At 42.8% G+C, this 20,534-nt stretch overlaps 1 protein-coding gene and 1 pseudogene across 1 annotated transcript; one reads left to right on the top strand and one right to left on the bottom strand.

Moving 5' to 3' along the window:
• Positions 1-6,268: 6,268 nt before the first annotated feature.
• On the bottom strand, positions 6,269-8,277 carry LOC142965074 (tubulin beta chain-like; annotated as a pseudogene).
• A 4,459-nt stretch (positions 8,278-12,736) lies between these two features.
• Positions 12,737-20,334, top strand: flot1a (flotillin 1a). The gene is made up of 12 exons (XM_076106216.1): positions 12,737-12,779; positions 13,103-13,178; positions 13,732-13,822; positions 15,201-15,344; positions 15,604-15,723; positions 15,914-16,009; positions 17,418-17,570; positions 17,690-17,871; positions 18,573-18,618; positions 18,720-18,857; positions 19,330-19,494; positions 20,314-20,334. Exons 1-12 carry the CDS (start codon positions 12,737-12,739, stop codon positions 20,332-20,334), a joined length of 1,275 nt encoding a protein of 424 aa, XP_075962331.1.
• The last annotated feature ends 200 nt before the right edge of the window (positions 20,335-20,534 follow it).

Genomic DNA, 20,534 nt, shown 5'->3' with positions numbered 1-20,534 from the left:
CCCCCCCCCCCCCCCCCCCCCCTTCTCTGCATGAAGTCCATAAAGCCAGGAGCAGCATGCTGGTGCAGCCAAGGGTGTGTCACGACCGGCATGAAGCCAGGCTGTCCCGTTACAGGGGTGCCCAGGATGGAAGATGGTGGAGGAGATGAGATGGGGGGGATGCAGAAATGAGAGAGAGAGATATTGAGGGGGTTGGATTTATCACCACAGTCAGACGCTCCAATGCGAGAGCCTGAGAAATAATAATATTAGTTTTTATCTAAATAGAGGATGCATTCTCCCTCTGTCTCTGCTGTTCCCCCCCTGCAGACATCAGATGGGGGACGGTTTGGGCGCGTGCCGTGCCATGCCATCCATCAGTGAGCCTACATCATGCACTTAAAGATTAAGCAAAAAAAAGTCTGCAGATATCAGGAGCTGCCATCGTTGCTCGTTTGAGCTCATTTCGAAACGTGCTTCTCTTCTACGTGACAAACACTTCAGTCAGCGGCTCTAATGTGTGCCGTATAGCGTAGTGCATTGCGTAATCCTTTCCAACGGGATGGACCAGAAGATACCCCTCAATTCAGACGGGTTCACCCCGCACACAGGACAGGAAAACCCCTTGGTGACACCGATTATTACCGGTATCAGATGTGTAAATCTAGAGTATGTAAAAATATACGGTGTTGCATTAATAGAGAGACAGTGTGCATTTACAGAATGAACACAGACAGAGAAGGAAGGAGGCCATTAGGTGCACAAACAGCGTGTGTAATGTCTCGGAGCAATGCTGGGATTCCTGCCTGAATACTGTGGATTTTGCCGGGTAATAAAAAAATAAAAGTTCATCCCTTATCTTTCTCCGTTAACTGTGTTATTCTGGCGTTGCTGTTGGTTACACGCCCAAAATCAACCGTATCGTAGCGCGAGCAAATTGTCAAAACAGCAAAGGGAAAACTGCAGAATTTAACCCACTATCGCCCCGTTTGGACGAAATATTTCGGGGGGAAACACAAGACCAATTGCTGTAATATATAAGTATAATTGGATGATGATAATTACCTTTGTCAAGCCTCTAATCCAAAAAAAATCCCCCGGACTGGGAGGGGCTCAGGAGTGGTGGTTCCTGGAGATCGCCTCTCGTTTTTTCCTCTTTATGTCGTAAGTCTCATCCACCCCATCACCCCCAGCCCGACAACACACTTCAATGGGGCCGGATCGGGAGCAGCTGAAGACTTTCGGTTAATGTCGGGTTTTGTGGATCGGCGGCGCTCGGGAACCTCCGGTAAGAGTCGTTCAACTCTGGCTCGGAGCCACAAGCAGCCGCTCTGCAGTTTTAATGTCAGGCGACCATTAGACGCGCACGACTTCTCCGAGCATCACGTTCACGTCTCTGGTGAAGCAGACCGTAGTTTGAAGGGGGGGGGGGGGGGGGGGGGGATCCTCTGTGACTTGTAGCATACTGTTTTTTATCATTACACAGCATTACATTCGCGAGCATGTCAGCAATATCAGCAGCAGTAAACTAATTACCTCGTTCCAAATTAGTCTCACCCACTCAATTCAATTTAATTTATTTTATAGCCTAAAATCACAAATCACAAATTCGCCTCAGAGGGCTTTACAATCTGTACACATACAACATGCTCTGTCCCAGGACCCTCACAGAACATGAAAAACTCCCCAAAATTACATCAGGGAGAAAAACAGGAAGAGACCTTAGAGAGCAACAGAGGAGGATCCTCTATCAGGACAGAAGTGTGATAGATGTCATGTGTACAGAATGAACAACATAACAGAGTTACAACACATTCAATGCATATGACATACATGATTCATGTAATGAGAGTAGTAAGCAGAATAATGATGGAAAATTTTTGACTACTAATAATAATGACAGTAGCAGTGGGTGTCGGGCCGGACCACGGCAGGAGGAAGGACCAGGGACCAGGATCCATGGAAACCTGTGAGGAGAGAAAGCACAAAGACTCCAAAGTCCACTGCCGTCAAATTTGTTGGAATGGAAAAATACTTTGTATGGCCTTTGTGAAGCATTGGTGATGCAACAGTGCAGACAGCTAGCAGCTAGCGACCTGAGACAGCACCCAACTGTCACTCAAAGTGGCCGCGCCCACAATTAAGCCTAACTTTAAGACTTAATATAATTTCAACTGGTGTGCTATATCAAAAATTCTTCCCCCAAACAGGGGTTAATCTACCCCTGTTTGGGGGAAGAATTTTTGAATGAATTGCAATACAATAAACGTTTTTGGTAATGTTATGGAAACGTCAGAATTCGATAAAACCTCCTCAATTACCAGGAACATGTTTATGCCAGTTTGAGGTGGTTTTTGCCTTTATCGAAAAGGAGTTGAAGCTAAATGAATTATGGAAACGTCTCTGCCGAATAAATTCTCACGTAGTAAACCTTTACCTCACATGACTGATAAGCTGTTTCAGCTGTCGGCGTTGTTGACATATATGGAAAATTTGCTCTCAATCATAGAAATGAATCTTTTGTTTTTGTGTACTGCATGACAGAGAAATGACAACAGCCAATGAGAAGAGTGTGTATGTCAAATGGGCATGTGTCAATAAAGTCCTTTCACTTTCGAGTGAGTTCCAGTCTGAGCAGAATTAGATTCATTATTATTTCCGGTCTAGTACTGGGCATGCACGTTAGAATCACTGAACCATTCACCTCTGCTAACAGGCGTCTTCTCCAGTATTTCCATAACGTTCAAATGCTTGTCTTCATCTTTGGACAGCATGAAACATGGCCGATACATAGCACCTCCTATCGTCATCAGATAGAACTGTGCCTACACCAAAGAACAATTCAAACGTACTCAATTGCAACAAATTCCTGAACACGTCTCTCCATTTTTCTCTCGTGGATGGGTTAGAATGTTAGATAGTCAAGCCGACTTGTAATGTTTCCGGTTTGCAACCTACTTCTTCTTCTCCTCTGTTTTACGGCGATGTTTACCCTACAGCACCAACTTCTGATCAAACTATACGCTGTAGCCAGGTTCATTCATGCCTAATTTGCAAATTTTTTTGCGACATTTCAAAAGTTTGCTCAACATTTGCTTGACAGTTGAATGGAAACAAGGCTTATGATTGAAGTATAGCCTCCACACGGCTCTCAACATGGCGGCGGCTGAGCTGGTGGCTAGAAGCTATCGGTGCTAACAGCGCTAACAGTGAAAAGAACAGTGCTGACAGAGCTAACAGTGTTTACCAGCGGGTGTACCGGAAGGCGTGCTCTACTTTGCCGCAACAAAGCAGTGGTGGCGACGGCTTTATCAGCTGTAACCGCCGTATGACATCAGTGCAGAGTGGGAGCGATTGGCTAGCCCGTGGGACACGCTCACATGCACTAACATGCACTAAAAGGCACGCACAGTCAGCCCGGCTATGTAAATAAAGCACAGAGAAGCTCAGATTACAACACACTCAGAGGGAGACTACATTCTCATGTAGACAATGTCACTTTATCGAATCAAAAAGTTGTTTGCTGCTTGTTCAGATTTTTAGTGGTCCTGTTTTTGGGTTGTAATAACAGAAACTCTTTTCCATCAAACGTCTCTGCCTCCTTAGAAAGTTCCACATTGGTGAATAATTAACTCTAAACTCAGTTTTTGGTTCACGGTAAAATATTTTAAAACTCCTTTAATTAAGAGTATGTAGTGGTCAAAAGCATTCAAAACATCCCTTATTTTGAAAAAAAATATTTGAAATGATGTTTCCTTATTTTCAAAACTTATTATTTTCTATATTTATTCTTTATTTACTATTTTCCTATTCAGTTGTTGTTTAGAGTGTATTGTATCGTTAAAAAAAAGAAGAAAAAGAGAAGAAGAAAAAACACGGTTGCTAGAAATTTTAAATTCAAATGTTTGACGAGGTTTTGACGCAATGTTCCCCCTGGTCGTCAGCTCTTCTGGATCTAATGGATCATTTCGCTGCAGGAGCACAAAGGAGGTGTCAGAGCTCGAGGCTAAAGAGACAAAGTGTCCTCTGGAGGAAGCTTCGTCACTGAAACCACCACAGCTGTCAAGATGATCCTGGAGAAAGAGGTTGCGTGTTATCAGTGTCATTTAAACATAGTGATGACATTTCAGTGCTCCCTGGTTCTGCCCAGGATACACACAATGCAGCATCTGAGATTGTGAGGCTGGTTAAGGAGGAACCCAAGAAGAAGACAGATGGCTTAGAATGAGTCTGAAGGAGAGGCCAAGGAGCAGGCCGAGAGAGCATCTCGCTGGAAAATGGTGCGAGTAAGGTTAAGGCCTTCATCGTCCACAGATGGAAAAACTGTGATGCACACTTAACTGCTTCCCTGCACTCGAAGACAAACTTCATTGAAGCTGCTAATCGAGGACGCCGATTGCCCGTTGGAGGACATGGTCCTACCAGAGGAAGATGAGGAGAACAGAGAGGGCACAGATGAGGATTGACCTGGTGTGTGGTGCCCTGAGGCAGACTGCGGTGGCAGTAAGTCAAATTGTTCCACAGGATTTCAAAAAGGTATCAACCCACAATGAAGCACAAACACACATAAGGACAACACATGCTGAATGCATACTGGCTCAGTGTAAACATGTATCAGAATGGTAAATCGTGTACTTCTTCACAGGACTTCATAGGATCGAACATAAAAGTGCAAATTAGTTTTATATTTTTGTGTCAAAATGACTCGGTGTGATGTCAAGTAGATATAGAGAGGTGAAACGTAGATGTACTGTGAAGAGATGTATAATAATACCTTCGACTTTTACTAAATAGAATACACTAAAATATCACCTGGGAGTCGGGTTATCCTTTTTAAAGCCGAGGTTTTACATTTTACATCTTTTTCTTTTACTCAGAATACTTGGCTGATTCATGGTTCCCATCCAGCAGCAGCAAAGCTCAGCCCTTTTTGAGTCCAACATATCAGGAAATAGAAAACAGATCAGTGAAAGTGAAATAAGCTTTCCATGAGCTGGCAGAACATGTGCAGAGTGTGATCCTCCTCATGACGTTGGCTGGCGTCTGAGAATAATCCTGCTGCTGCTGCATTAAAACTGTCAACATGTATCTCAGTGAAGTCAATTTGTTCGTCGGGAGTTCAACAAAACCGACCTTTGTTCTGTTTGGCAGAAGTTGAAATTACCGTTATGTTATATGTTGAATTGGCTGCAGGCAACAACAACAACATATTAAAACATTTGTCTTTCTTATGACACTTATTTTTGTGCTTTCTGAATAAAATGAAAAAAATTTATTATGTGAATTTATAACATGAAGTTCTCCATAAAAGGTAATGTTACTACATTGAGAGAGAAAGAGCTCTCTGTTTAACAGGAATGGAGAGAGGTCTTTAACTTAGATGAGGATATAGAAACACTGATCTCTGGAATGAAATGACTCTATTAGCCATTTCTGATCAACGTGAGAGTCCTTTTCGTATCTACTACCAACACTCACGATGATCTCAGAGTGGATCTTCAAAGCTCATGAGTCATGACAAAAGTAACGAACACTCATAGAAGCAATAAACACTGATAATGGCGTGATTTCACATTGCTGAAGCTCACTTTCAGGGTTACAGGCCTGGTTTAACCCACAGTTACAGGGATTCTAACACTTGACATTCTTTTACTTCACGCGTGACTAAATGCTTTCACACTGGAATAAGAACTGCTGACACTGCACTGCAAATCAGTGAAGTAGCACACAGATTTAATTTTCTTCCAATGACTGCAGAATGCTGCAAGAGGTAATGTCACGTCAATTATATTTGGCAAAATGTGTGAATGAATTTAAGTGTAATATTGCATTTTAAATCAGTAATATTACACATTTGTTCAAGGTGGAATTAACTTCACTTTATAAAGCCGCTTTGTTGAATGTTTCCTTGTAGTAGTTTTAGTTTCCGTCTTCCAGAAAACAGTAAAAATGGTCCTACATGATGGAAGTGTCAGCAGTGCTTCTGGGCTGTTTATTTGCTGCAGAACAAGATCTTGGTGTAAAAAATGTTTTTTGGGAGGCTAGTGTTGGTAAAACTGCCCAACATGGCGTCACAATAAACGTCACACTGTGGCACATTCATTTTTTTAACCTCTTTCTCATCCTGCTTCTCTTTCACTTCTCTGCCTACATTCATCTTTCATTTCTGCTAAATTTCTTCATTTCCTATCGCAATATTTTGTTCTTTTTTTCTGGATTTTTCGGGTCATTAGCTTCATCTCTTTCTTTAGCTCGTGTGACATCGTTTTTGTTTTGTTTTGTTGCCATTCTATGCATCCTCTTCTAGGTCCTCCTCGAACTCTCCCTCCTCCTCGGCCGTGGCGTCCTGGTACTGCTGGTACTCGGAGACCAGGTCGTTCATGTTGCTCTCTGCCTCGGGGAACTCCATCTCGTCCATGCCCTCGCCGGTGTACCAGTGGAGGAAGGCCTTGCGGCGGAACATGGCGGTGAACTGCTCGGACATGCGCTTGAACAGCTCCTGGATGGCCGTGCTGTTGCCGATGAAGGTGACGGCCATCTTGAGGCCCCGCGGCGGGATGTCGCAGACGGCCGTCTTCACGTTGTTGGGGATCCACTCCACGAAGTAGCTGCTGTTCTTGTTCTGCACGTTCAGCATCTGCTCGTCCACCTCCTTCATGGACATGCGGCCGCGGAACACGGCGGCCACCGTCAGGTAGCGTCCGTGGCGAGGGTCGCAGGCGGCCATCATGTTTTTGGCGTCGAACACCTGCTGGGTGAGCTCGGGCACCGTCAGGGCGCGGTACTGCTGGCTCCCTCTGCTGGTCAGAGGGGCGAAGCCCGGCATGAAGAAGTGGAGGCGGGGGAAGGGCACCATGCTGACAGCCAGCTTTCTCAGGTCGGCATTGAGTTGGCCAGGGAAACGCAGGCAGGTGGTCACGCCGCTCATGGTGGTTGAGGTCGCCGTAGGTGGGCGTGGTGAGTTTGAGCGTGCGGAAGCAGATGTCATAGAGGGCCTCGTTGTCAATGCAGTAGGTCTCGTCTGTGTTTTCTACCAGCTGGTGGACTGACAGCGTGGCGTTGTACGGCTCCACCACTGTGTCCGATACCTGAGGACAAAGACACGAGGAGCATCAACAGTCATGGCGGGTACAGACACATGTAGGACACCATACTGCCATTCACCGTTCAATAGATCAGCTCACTGATGGAGGACAGTGATGCAATCTCATTCTTTCAGACTAGTGGAATGCCTCATTTGCATATTTTATTCAGTATTTCCTGATTTATAGCATGATACGCAAACATTTTCTCAGTAAAACTTTGACTCTAATATGTAAAAAAATGAAACAATTTTGAACCTGGCTGTACCCAATGTTTCGGAAATGTGTGCAAATTAGCACATATTTGAAAAGAGAATGCATAATTTGCATATTTAAACATAACATTTCAGAAAACTTGTAATACATAAAATAATTTTCTTATTATAAGTAATCAACTGAGGAAGTTTCATGGTGGTATCTATTTGTTAAAATGTGTCACCCTATTCACTTGGAGTGTCTTAATATTAAGAGCAGTATAGATGGCACTCACAGGATAAATCATCAATCATATTCCACTGCATTCAACTATTGACTCTTTATTCAGAAAACACAAAAACGGCACAGAAAACTACTACTACATATTATGTCACCATCAGAGTAGCAATAAAGGATGGTATTAATATTTCATTTGAACGACAAATTACCTAAAAAAGTAAGCAATGAGATCTAGTTCTTGCTGTATACGATGGTAAAATATTACGTGTGTTACCTTAGGGGAGGGCACCACACTGAAGGTATTCATGATGCGGTCTGGGTACTCCTCCCTGATCTTGCTGATGAGCAGGGTGCCCATGCCGGAGCCGGTTCCCCCTCCCAGAGAGTGCGTGAGCTGGAATCCCTGCAGACACTCACAGCTCTCTGCCTCTTTTCTCACCACATCCAGGACCGAGTCCACCAGCTCTGCCCCCTCCGTGTAGTGACCTTTGGCCCAGTTGTTTCCTGCTCCACTTTGACCTGAGGAACAAAAAACAACAACCAAACGAAACCCAAACCCCCTTGTGGCTGCAAGCTTCCAAGTGTCCTTCAGCGAGATGTTAAACTTCACAAGCTTCACGTCTGCTGTTTTGTATCCCACCCTGACCCCTGACCTCCAGTGGAAAAGAGGGCCGCATGAAAGACTCCAACTCCGTGTGGTCTTACCAAAGACAAAGTTGTCAGGTCTGAAGATCTGTCCGAAAGGTCCGGAGCGGACTGAGTCCATGGTGCCTGGTTCCAGGTCAACTAGGATGGCCCTGGGCACATACTTCCGACCTGAACACACACACACACACACACACACACACACACACACACACACACACACACACACACACAGAAACAAAGTGTCAGCTCAATGCAGCATGTATTCGTAAAGCTTTAAGAAGGTTTCACAACTGCAAAATCAAACTTGAAAAAAGTTGAAGGGTCCAGACCGACTTAAGAAAGGCTGGTATTGTGCATACAGGATCGGGTCGACTCCAGTCACTGTTTTGACTTGAGTCACATGTCCATGTCACGTCCATCAAATATTTTGAGTTTATGTTGTAAGTCATGACAGTGTATTCAAAAAATGAACCTCGTGGGCTTTGAATTAGCAGAATTAAAAACTTCACTGTGCAGTCTAACAGCAGGTGTGTGGATGTAGTACCTCATGTGGCCACTAAGTGGAGTTTAAACACTCCACACACTAGTTTGTAATGGTAAAAATAACCTTAATTAGGACAAATGAGCGACAATATTGCATGTTCTCCGATCATTTACTACAGCAGCTACTTCTATGAACTTTTCTTGATGCTCATTTAACTCATTTTCATTGGTTTAGCTGCTGAGTAAATCTGTGGGGTTTGGTCTTGTTATATACAAACATTGAGGGCATTTGGCACATGTATAATGTTCCACTGTTTTATTAATAGCAAAATGCATTCTACTATATGTACAGCAGTACATTTAAGCATCAAATGTAGTTTTTCCAGGAGTAGTTAGTGTGAGTGACTCTTTAAAGGCCGTATGGCCCTCGTAATGAATCTCATCTGTTCACATCATGAATGTCTTTTTCTTTTCTTCTTCCAATTAGCATAACATCAGTGCGTTGTATTCTTCTCCCCTCATGTGATCAAACAGACCTGTGTGTGTCACCTACCAGTGGCCTCGGTGTAATACACCCTGATCCTGTCCAGCTGCAAGTCGCTGTCTCCGTGGTAGGTTCCCGTTGGGTCGATGCCGTGCTCATCGCTGATCACCTCCCAGAACTGAACACACAAACACACGGCCAACGCAGCATCAGCAAAGACGCACAGTACTGTGATGAAGTGCTGCTATTGACAGACGTGTGTAACTGTGTGTTAAAGTCCATTTGTAAGAGTTCATCTTTGCATAACCTACATCTGATCTTTTAGCAGCCACCTTCAACAATCAATATGTCATTTGGCTTGAAACCTGCAGCGTCCATGTGCAGCTTTAATTATGATGAAATGCTGTGTACTCACTGGAGTTATTCAGTCACAGTTCTGGAAACATGTCTTAGAAAAGAGGTGTCTTTGTGTACTGATTAAGGCCATGACTGTAAGTCAATTTACTAAAGGGAAAGAAGAGAGTGGTTTACAACTACTCCTCCTGTCATCTGATCAGCAACATGTTCTTTAAAAACGGTTTCTTTCTTTGAATCTGGTTAAAGAAGGTGTCTTTGTTGCTGCCTGTCAGTATATAACCGTCAGTATTCTCCAATCGTCATGCGGATTAAAAGCTGCATTTCATGGAATCACACTCATTGTATCGAGCTGCACGCGTGTTCAAATGCACAAGCATGCAGCGACCTGTCGCAAATCCAGTTGGTTCTCTCTGACCCAAAGCCTGTTTGAAATGAGAAGGGACTGTAGCTTTGATCCAGATCACAAAGCAGCCGAAAACTGCTCAGGAAGAACTCTCTGTGTTCGATGTCAGTCGTCCGCTAGATTTACAAATGAACCAGAGATGTGTAATATCTGGAGAATAGAGAAACGGCACAGCCCTGATTATAATGGAGAATAACAACGAGAATTTCAAAGGTTTGAGACCAGAACAAGAGAACCAAAGGAACAACGAACAACATATATATAGTATATATACTCAAATTCCTTGTTCCACTCGCAGTCTGAGGGTCAGTGAGCAGAGCTTTCTCAGAGGATCCTGTCGGCCTCGTTTCTACATGCTGAGGCATTAACGCCAAACTCAATTAAGATTCACACACAGACTGTCTGTCACACCAGCTGACCCTAATCTGTGCAGGACTGTGTGTGTGTGTGTGTGAGCTAAAGCATTTTATTGGGGCTAAAAGCAATAAGAAGACTGAACAATAATATCATTTAGTTTCCTAATCATTTACATTTACACAATCTGTCTTAAATACATTACATTAAATACAAACTTGGAACAATTAAAGTGTATTGCAGACTTTACAATGAACGGGAAAAGGAGGAGAGTCAACACACCCAACGAGTGGTGAATCTGAACTGTTCGTGGTATCTAGTTATCCAGCAGATTTCTGTTGGAACTCCATCGGGTCAGTGAGTGAATTCAGAGTTAATCCGTTGGGAAATGAGGATGACCTCAGCTTCACTAAATCCTCTGTAAATGCACTCGTCTTCACTGGTTTTGAGCCAACCCGTGTGTTGCTGCCACGCCTCTCGTTGCCCCGCCAACAACCCCCACGGGGCAAATCTGATGGACGGGCCACATAAAGACGCTATAAATCATTGAAATGACCAGACTTACAGATTGTTTTATGTTGCAAAAGCAATCGACGCTAAAGGCTCTCAGGTGTTTTCAGCTTATCAGGCGTATTGAAACCTCTTCTCAGGACTGTGTGGGTCTGTGTAGACTATGAGTGACATCTTTCTGTTAGCTTCAACCTGAGCAGAGGCGTCACCAGTGAGGAAACACCTGTGTGTCAGTTCAGAGGCTTTAAAGGCCTGTTTGTGATGTTTGAATAGTGGACATCTTGATAGACAGCAAATGGCTCTTTTGGTACTTGATTACTGACTGGTTTCACACAACAGGTCTACTGTACATCCAGCCAACACTCTGTCTGATTGTAACATCATTTACATAAACGATCAAGGATTAATATCTTGATTAATCCATCAAATATCAAAAATGTGCTTGTTTTTGCCCAACCAGCAGTCCAAAACATACATTTCAAAGACATTTAATTGATCACCATAAGACAAAAAAATAAGATTAAGCTGAAACAAGCAAAACAAATTAAATATTTGATATATAATTTTGATTGACTGGTTGCTCTATTTGGCGGGCAGTGGATCTCTGGGAAGTGTAGGAACAACCACAGGACATTTAATTAGAGCGCAGCAGCAAAATCACTGATAACATAGAACTTATATTCCAGATAATCATTCTATGTGTAAATATAGTTCTCAGGCTGTCTGGTGTTGCATACATGTGATACACTCACTGACTGGAGAAGCAGCTATTTAAATGACCTCATCTGTGCCTTTAGAGAAGACACTTTTTATCTCATCCCGGCGCTGATTGGATGAAGGGGCAGATCTTTCTTTCTGAAGGGGTTTCCTTGTCTTAATGGCAAGGACGGAAAAGAAGAAAGAGTTACTTCATGGATCAAAGTATTTTACAAGTCCATTTGCCAGTGTTGGAAAGTAACTTAGTACTTTTACATTAATGTGATGCTCACATTAATATACTAATGATTATAATCCAATAATATAATATACATTCGTAGGAAATGTGTACTTTTACTTTTTGTACTTAAAGTAAAATTGCATGGTGTATAGTTTATAATAATTTGTATAATAATGTGAATATAATTTTCAAAATACATGCCTACTTTGCTACTTTTACTTCAGTAGAATTTTGAATGCATTACTTTTACTTTTACTATTACTACACTGAGATATTGCTACTTCTCCTGAGGTCAAAGATCAGAGTACACCACTGCCGTACAGAGGCAGTTCGCCACCACGCCACTAGATGGCGGACGCACACAGTTTGAATGATGTGCGTGCTGCGTAAAGGCCGCGGAGCTGCAGTCAGTCTGTGACGTACTGTGTTGGCCCCATCAGCCAATAGTACCTGGCATCAGCGTTTAACGGGAATAAACGCAACCTGGTCACCAAAAATTACATTAAATTGAACCAATACAGACAGACCGCTACTTATTCCGCCATTTTCACCCTACTACCTAACCCACACCGTGTATAGGCTAACCGGTAAGTGTGTCGCTGCACTGCGCCTCCAACCACATGCATTCTCGATTGTAAACACAGCTGTGGTTAACAATGTGATTGAGGTAATGGACAGACAGCTAGCCGCTAGCTGTGTGCACAGAGTGTTTTCTTCAGCGTCATTCTTTCGTCATAAGCGGCTGTAGTGTGTAGGTGTTTGTGTTACTCTTGTGGCTCTTCTTGCACATTTTTACTGCGCAACATGAGCGTGAATTAGATTTGAGCTGGTCAGGTCTGCTGTCTGGTACCCATCACAACCCCCCCCCCCCCTCCTCCTCTTTCATCACAACAGACACTGCTACTCATTTTTGGAGGCATTATTATTTATAAAATAAGAATATAAAATAAACGTGTGTGTGTGTGCGTGTGTGTGTGTGTGTGTAGTAGAAGTCCAAACAATTCCTTTACAGTGTTCACAGTGTGACTGGTTTCATGTTTTATTCTGAAGGAGGATCAGCAAACATGTTCTACACCTGCGGTCCCAACGAGGCTATGGTGGTGTCAGGTAAATGATGGCAGCTTACAGTGACACCATAATCAAGAGGATGCCATTCTTGTTTTTAATTATTATGATTATTAATTTCCATCCATTTGAAGGGTGTCATTCCAAAGTGGACAAAATATCCCTAATATCCAAATATTTTTAAAAAACATCTGTGATAACATTTTCTAAAAAGTTTGAAAGCAAAGTTATGAAATAGGAATTGCTCAATGCTATTTAATGGGTTTATGGTTGAATGTCTGATTGTGAAGTGAAACATGCAGAAACAAAGCTAAAGCTAGAAGCACCGTGTGTGACTGGAGGCTCTGCTCCGTCTCGTCTCTCAGGGTTTTGTCGTTCCCCTCCTCTGATGATACCTGGAGGCCGAGTGTTCGTCATCCCGTGCATCCAGCAGATACAGAGGTTTGCAAACGTCACCGCCCGCTGTTGTCTGCCCGTCTCTAACGCCTGACGTTGCTGCTTTTTAAATGACTATATTATTACCAGATTGGCAAACTTGATAAGATGGCAAAAGGCACTGCGGCGACATAAAATACAAATCCCAATTGTAAATTAAAAAGTAGCTTTACACTACAGGACATTTTGATAAAATTATAATAAATCATATAAATATGCAATTATAGTGAATGACTGATGGACACATATTAAAAACGGTGGCCATCTCCCTCTTCTTTATGAAATGAAAAGGATTAGTGATATCTATATTTTGTCTAATAATATAATTTGTGCTCTAACAAACGGATTGCAGGACACGTTAGGATCACATGCTGCTCCTCTCACATCCATCTCAGTTCATCATCTGGCACCAGACTTAATGTTTTGTTTGTCTGAATGCTGCAGAAATATATATGAGTCCGAGCGCACGGCTGAAATTATTCCACTTTAATGTATACCATTATAATAATCGATCAATCATCCTCTTCTCCCGTATGTGCCTCGCCATGCCTCCCTCCAGGATTTCCCTGAACACTCTGACTCTGAATGTGAAGAGCGACAAAGTCTACACCCGCCACGGTGTGCCCATCTCCGTCACCGGCATAGCCCAGGTCAGTGCTCTCTGGGTCGTCAGTTACCGTCTGAACGCGGCTAAACTGTGTAATAACGCTGTAGCTGGAAGGTTTGTATGGCTCCTCCACATCTGTTAGTGTCACTTTACCAAACAAGACATATCAACACTTGTTTTTGCTCCTGTTTTTCATGAGTTGAAAATAACATATCCAAGACTTTTTCTAAGTACACAAAAGGCTTATTTCTCTCGAATTCTGTTCACAAATTAGTTTGAATCCGTGTTAGTGAGCACTGACTGGTGTGGCGTATCAACAGGCTGATCAACCAGCATGATTGTTACACAGGCAGGGCTTGGTCTGGTCACGATAAGGTCACTCCAAAAAAGCATTTCTTCAGATTTCACATGACTCAGGCTACAGAAATGCGTTTTGGGGTCAGGAATCAGTCAGTACACACATCATCACACATCTCCTTTGCATAGACATAGAGTTGGTGAGGTTGTGGCACAGTTTTTAGAGTGACCTTTTATTGTGACCACAGCTGTGAAACAATCATCAGCCTCTTGATACGCCACACCTGTCAGCTGGACCGAACATCGCGTTCAAGCGCTCACTAACACGGATTCAAACTAATTTGTGAACAGAATTCAAGAGAAGTAAAACTTTGTGTGCAAAGAAAAAGCATTTTTTATTTTATTATTTGAACTCGTGAAAAATGTGAGCAGAAACAAAAGCGTTGATATTTTTGTTCAGATACATGAAGCAGTATTTGCTCGTATTTGCTGTAGTGAATGAAGCCGCTTGCTGTAGAATATTACAATCTCAGCGTCATTGATCAGTATTCCTATTCAAAAGTAGTTGCAGCCACAGATTTCTCATCTTGTGATGATTCAGTGTTGTGATTTTAAAAATATCAGAGTGTCATTTATTGGTTTGCATTAAAAAAAGCTGCTGTCCTGCTGGACTGATTAGATTAGATCTATTTATTTTGAACGTGTAACATATAATGAGAATACAGAACACGATTAACCAATAACATGAAGAGTAACCATATACATCAAATTCTAAATAAAATAAAAAGGTTATATGTTTAGAATGTCCTATGCCTTTTATGATTTAAATAATGAACTTAATGTTTATCACATATACACATAAATAATCATCTTGATATATATATATATATATAAAATCATTAACAACAATGAGCGTCACAGTCCAGAGAGAGACCCGGCCCCTTCCTCATCCCTGTTCCTCTCAAAAACAGTGTATTGTATTCGTACTTTAATCATTCCATTAGTTCACCTCACAGGTTGAAATACACCTGCTCTTCCTGGTGGTACGAGCACAATGTTTCATCTCCTTGTGGACATGGTGAATGAGCCTCTTAACGATAAACGGGCTGCTTGTTTTCCTGCAGATGAAGATCCAGGGCCAGAACAAACAGATGCTGGCTGCCGCCTGCCAAATGTTCATGGGGAAGTCCGAGCCCGAGATCGCCCATATCGCCTTGGAGACGCTGGAGGGACACCAGCGGGCCATCATCGCCCACCTGACCGTTGAGGTAAGGGTCCGATGGTTGTTGGTATAAGAGAGTTTAAAAGTCCTCGTCAGGAATTAAACCACGTTGCCATTACAAATATTAATCCAGTGAGCATTTCACAACAAGAGTAAAAAAAAGGTTCATGTTTGTTGACATTACGTCGCTTCCCGACTGTCAAGGCACACAGAGAAGCTGGCAAAGAAGCACAGGTGCTGCTAACGGGGCTGAACACGTCTCACTTGTATTGTTCTACCATTAACCTTGAGACTTCCTCCCACAGGAGATCTACAAGGACCGAAAGAAGTTCTCCGAACAGGTTTTTACGGTGGCTTCCTCGGACCTGGTCAACATGGGCATCAGCGTGGTCAGCTACACGCTCAAAGATGTTCACGACGACCAGGTAAACTGCACACCTTGCAATCAGTCATTTTCAGAAGTGGGACATTTTATAACTACTTTTTATTTAGTCCCTGAATTATTTTTGAACAAATTGATGATTGATCACAGGCCGTCATGTTAACACACGTATAAGGAGTTTTTCCGTATGTTATTTAACACACCTAACTGTGACATCTCTTTGTGGTACGCAGGATTATCTGCATTCGCTGGGGAAGGCTCGGACAGCCCAGGTTCAGAAAGACGCTCGCATCGGAGAGGCCAAGAACAAGAGAGATGCTGTGATCAGGGTGAGACATCATACCACGCTGTCTCCATCCTCCAGGATATTGATATGCCTGTGAACACGTCTCATTTCCTCACAAACATCAGGCTATAAACAAGGTTTTTATTTGGAATGCGTTCCAACAGAAGTCCATCTTGGTTTTTTTGAGGTCTGTCTTTAAAGGAGTCGGTTCTTGTCCTTAGTCCATTTTGCTCAGTCTCCGATGATATTCGTCTCAACTCTTGTCTGTATTTTTAGCATCTTGTTTATCCTATTTTCAAGAGTTATGGAGTGCTGCAGGAACGAGTCCTAAAACCCAGAAATGAGTCAGCATGTTTGCACTTGAGTTATCTGAATGGGTTTTTGGTTAGATGCCTGAAATAAGGTGTGTGGTTAACACAAGCTGAAGAGATTTTATCATTTTGTTCAACAAAATAAAATGTATGTATCTTTAAAAAGTTGGTTGCTAACAAGAGGCTAAATGAGACGACTAAACGTCATGATAAGAACACTAGTTCTTCTTTAGCTTAGTGGTGGTGACATGAAGTCATGTGACCATGGTGTACATTGTTTATGGCCTAAAATGTTGATATCATTATTAGTAAAGTATCATAAAAAAGTGTTTGCCACAGAGTTTATTTTCTGCAATAATCCAAAATCCAATGAAAAAATCCCCTTGGCTTTTTGTCAGGGGAACCAGTGGGATGCTAACTTTCCTCCATGCTAGCCTACAAAAATACATCGTCCCTACAGAGCACATTTAAGTCCCGCTCACGCCGGAGGGGAAACCAATGACTTTGTGTGGTGCAAAGGGGCCTCATGGTCACTTTCGACTGCCAGCAAACATCAGAAAAATGCCTACAAGCTGTGGGACGCACTACCAACAGGTTAAAGAACCCAGAACCTAGTTTTTATACTACATATGCAGCAAGCATTTTGTCGAAATGTCAGTTTTAGGCTAACTGTATTTCTGTAAGTTAAACTAAAGCATTTTGACAGCAGAAAGCTATGCAGCATTATGTTAGCAAGTGGCTAAGCTAACTACAGTAGCTTGCTGTAACACATAGCTAATGGCCAACTTCATCATTTTAGATATCAACTGTACCTCTGGGAGACATAAGTTGCTACAATAATCCTCAGACATGCTGAGATGTAATGTTTTTTAAGCAAGCTGCAGCCACCTGTTAGCCTTTCAGCCCCTGGTTGCATATTGTGGCGCCGATCTTGTTTATAGAAATCTGTTTTTAGAGTTGTCAGTTATTTTCCTTGGTCTGGTTTACTCAGTCTCCAGTGATGTTTGTCTAAACTCTTGTCCATATTTTTAGCATCTTCAGCCTGTTTATCCTATTTTCAAGATAGGATAAACATCTTCCCCTTCCCCCTCTCTCTCTTTCTCTCTCTCTCTCGCTCTCTCTCTCTCTCTCTCTCTGCAGGAGGCCCATGCGATGCAGGAGAAAGTTTCAGCTCAGTACAAGAATGAGATCGACATGGCGAAGGCCCAGAGGGACTATGAGCTGAAGAAGGCCACCTATGACATCGAGGTCAACACTAAGAAGGCGGAGTCAGAGATGGCCTACCAGCTGCAGGTACACAAGAGCGAATAAGAACTGGGTGATGTGTGATTGCAGTGCGTAACGCATTTACTGACTGGATCGAACACTTTCTGATGCTGAACGACGGGATGTTCCCCCTTGCATTCTCTCAGGTGGCGAAGACGAAGCAACGCATCGAGGAGGAGAGGATGCAGGTCCAGGTGGTGGAGCGGACGCAGCAGACCATGCTGCAGGAGCAGGAGATCACCCGCAAGGAGAAGGAGCTGGAGGCCAAGGTGAAGAAACCGGCGGAGGCTGAGAGGTACCGCCTGGAGAAACTGGCCGAGGCTCAGCGGTGAGTTGTCACCTCACGGGTGCTCTTCCAACACGACAGGGTGGTGTGGTGAGTCAGCAATTTGGTCATTTTCCATCCAGCTCAAAGATGCCCGGATACTTCTCCTCTCAAGACCTCCAGGTTCATCTGGTTCTTGGTCACTTGAGTCAATTTGCACATTCCTTTGTGATGTTGTCTTTTTTCTAACTGTTTTCATCCTCAGTATAGCAATTTTGTTTTTGCTTTATATATATACCAATACACACAGACAATTAAAATAAATAAAATATATTTTAAGTTGTTTTTTAATATATGTTGTATTATTATCGGAATCTGCAACCTAACTGGTTATGAAATAAATGCAGAGGAGTAAAACAATATTTGCCTTTAAAGTGTAGTGGAGTAGAAGAAAACAGTAGCAGAAAATGGAAATACTAAAGTAAATTACAAGTACCTTCAAATTGTACTTAAGTACAGAACTTAAGTAAATGTACTTGGTAACTTTCCAACACTGATTAAAAGGTGGAACTTTTTTACAGCCAATGAGAGTTTGTTTTTAAGAAAACAAAGTGAATGTATCATAGTGACAGAGTGAAGTCATTATCATACCGTACTTCTTTTGATGATTGAGTGAAAATAAAGATGGACCATAAGCCCCGTCTCATGCTGTATATTGTTCATGATATCTGCTGAATCATCTGTTTCCTTCTCTCTCTGTCCAGTCTTAAGTTGATCATGGAGGCGGAGGCCGATGCCGAGTCCATCAGGGTGAGTCACAGCTGATCCCCAACTCGGCTGTTTTCTAAATACTTTAAACTGGAAGTCATGTTGAGAATGTTGTGAAATATTGGTCCTCTTGTCTCCGTCAGATTAAAGGTGAGGCCGAGGCGTTCGCAGTGGAGGCCAAGGGTCGCGCCGAGGCGGAGCAGATGGCGAAGAAGGCAGAGGCCTTCCAGCAGTACAAGGATGGAGCCATGGTGGACATGCTGCTGGAGAAACTGCCTCTGGTGAGAGACAACATGTTATACAGTCCATTCATACAACACTGCTGTTTGTCCATCTCTGGGTTACTTATTGTCCTAATTAAAGCTAATAATTTGCCCTCGTCAGTGCACCTTTAAGACTGTTAACATTAACACAAATATATTAAGGAGATGCGTTGTTAAGAAAACAAAAATAAAAGTATCAGTGTTCCTTGTAGACATGCTATTGTTTGCTATATTTATTTCACATTTCAGAAAATATCATTAAAATAAGATAAAAAAAATAACATTAACATTTATTAAAAATCATGTATGGCATAAAAAAACTCATGGTTAATTAAATGAATTTTGGTTAATTTAATTAGTTTAGTTTCACTGCTTAGTTGCACACTGTCATTTCTCACAGTCACTTCGTTGCTTCATGTCCTTCGTGTTTCATCTGCCTATGAGGAGTTTGTGAAGGTTCTAACATTTGGTAATATCTCTCTTCCACCAGATGGCGGAGGAGATCAGCAAGCCTCTGTGTGAAGCCAACAAGGTTACCATGGTGTCCAGCGGAGGCGGGGAGGTGGGCGCCGCCAAACTGACAGGAGAGGTGCTGGACATCATGGTCCGCCTCCCCGCGGCTGTGGAGAAGCTGACCGGAGTCAACATCTCCCAGGTAACACATCCACACACAGCACTGTTAACTCTCTGGACTCGCTGACCCTGGTCTGCTGATGCGTGTCCCGTCATATGCATCGTGGAGGATGCAAGAATGGATCCTCCATGAGCTGCAGTCTTTGGTTTTATTTTGTTGCCAATGTGGAGGCAGAAGAAGTCACAAAAACACTGACACGCAAACAGTCCTGGGGCCGTGCTCACAAACATTCTGAGAATAATCTGAGAGCTCCTAACTCCGCCTGAGCATTACTAGCAATGAGTGATTTAGGAAGCAACTCTGAGCAAGGAAGGGACCTTAGTGAGGAGGTGTGGTTGACTCTGTTGATAGGTATGATTAAGTGTGATTGGTTGAGTCAAGTGTATTGAGTTGAGTGTATTTATGAAAACTATTCATGTGATGAACATAACATAGCACTAGTTGTAAGCCATAGGCCTACTTTAAATGTAGCCGACAACAAAATCCCAAGCAGGCTTACCTGCGCAGTGACCTATTCACACGCTGATAGTTGTTATATTTATTTACCATGCTGGTAATATATATTTGATATTAACGGCGAAACTTTGCCGCATGTCGTCTTCTCTCTCTCTCTCCTTTCCTGTCGGTCCTGTCTATCTAATAAAGGGAGAAAATGCCCAAACAATGTTTATAAGAAAAAAAGCTAGTGAGCCCGAGCCGCTCCGTAAATAGGCTTAAAAACTCATTAGAGCTGCAGAGGTAAGTTCAAATGAGAGTTATCTGCATTTATTGATGTAAAAATGTAAAAATAAATTGAACTTGAAAGACGGACCTCTCTCTCTCTTTCCCTCCATTCTGCAGGTGACCTCTCGTACAGGCTGAAGAGAATCAACCCCCCCCCCCTCTGTCTTATCAGCTGGACTCTGCATGAGTCTGCGAACACTTACACAGTAACACAGCCCGACCCCTCTACTCACATGTCTGTCTTACATCATCTGGTCAGCTGTTTCCCCCACGTAGCTGTGGACATGTTCACTGATACCCATCTGGGTTTAAGTATTGTGCTCCACTGGCTACTGTTA

The sequence above is a fragment of the Anarhichas minor genome, unplaced genomic scaffold, assembly GCF_050575085.1.
Source record: "Anarhichas minor isolate MPS153535 unplaced genomic scaffold, ASM5057508v1 ptg000033l, whole genome shotgun sequence".
Classification (NCBI taxonomy): domain Eukaryota; kingdom Metazoa; phylum Chordata; class Actinopteri; order Perciformes; family Anarhichadidae; genus Anarhichas; species Anarhichas minor.
The sequence above is the reverse complement of the archived record's forward strand: the minus strand, read 5'-3'. Positions and strand labels throughout refer to the sequence as shown.

What these genes read in the sequence shown, in the direction of transcription:
- flot1a (XM_076106216.1), top strand. Translation starts at nt 12,737, where the DNA reads ATGTTCTACACCTGCGGTCCCAACGAGGCTATGGTGGTGTCAG. An exon ending in AGATGGCCTACCAGCTGCAG is followed by an intron (nt 17,571 to 17,689) that starts GTACACAAGAGC and finishes GCATTCTCTCAG; the next exon opens with GTGGCGAAGACGAAGCAACG. An exon ending in AAACTGGCCGAGGCTCAGCG is followed by an intron (nt 17,872 to 18,572) that starts GTGAGTTGTCAC and finishes CTCTCTGTCCAG; the next exon opens with TCTTAAGTTGATCATGGAGG.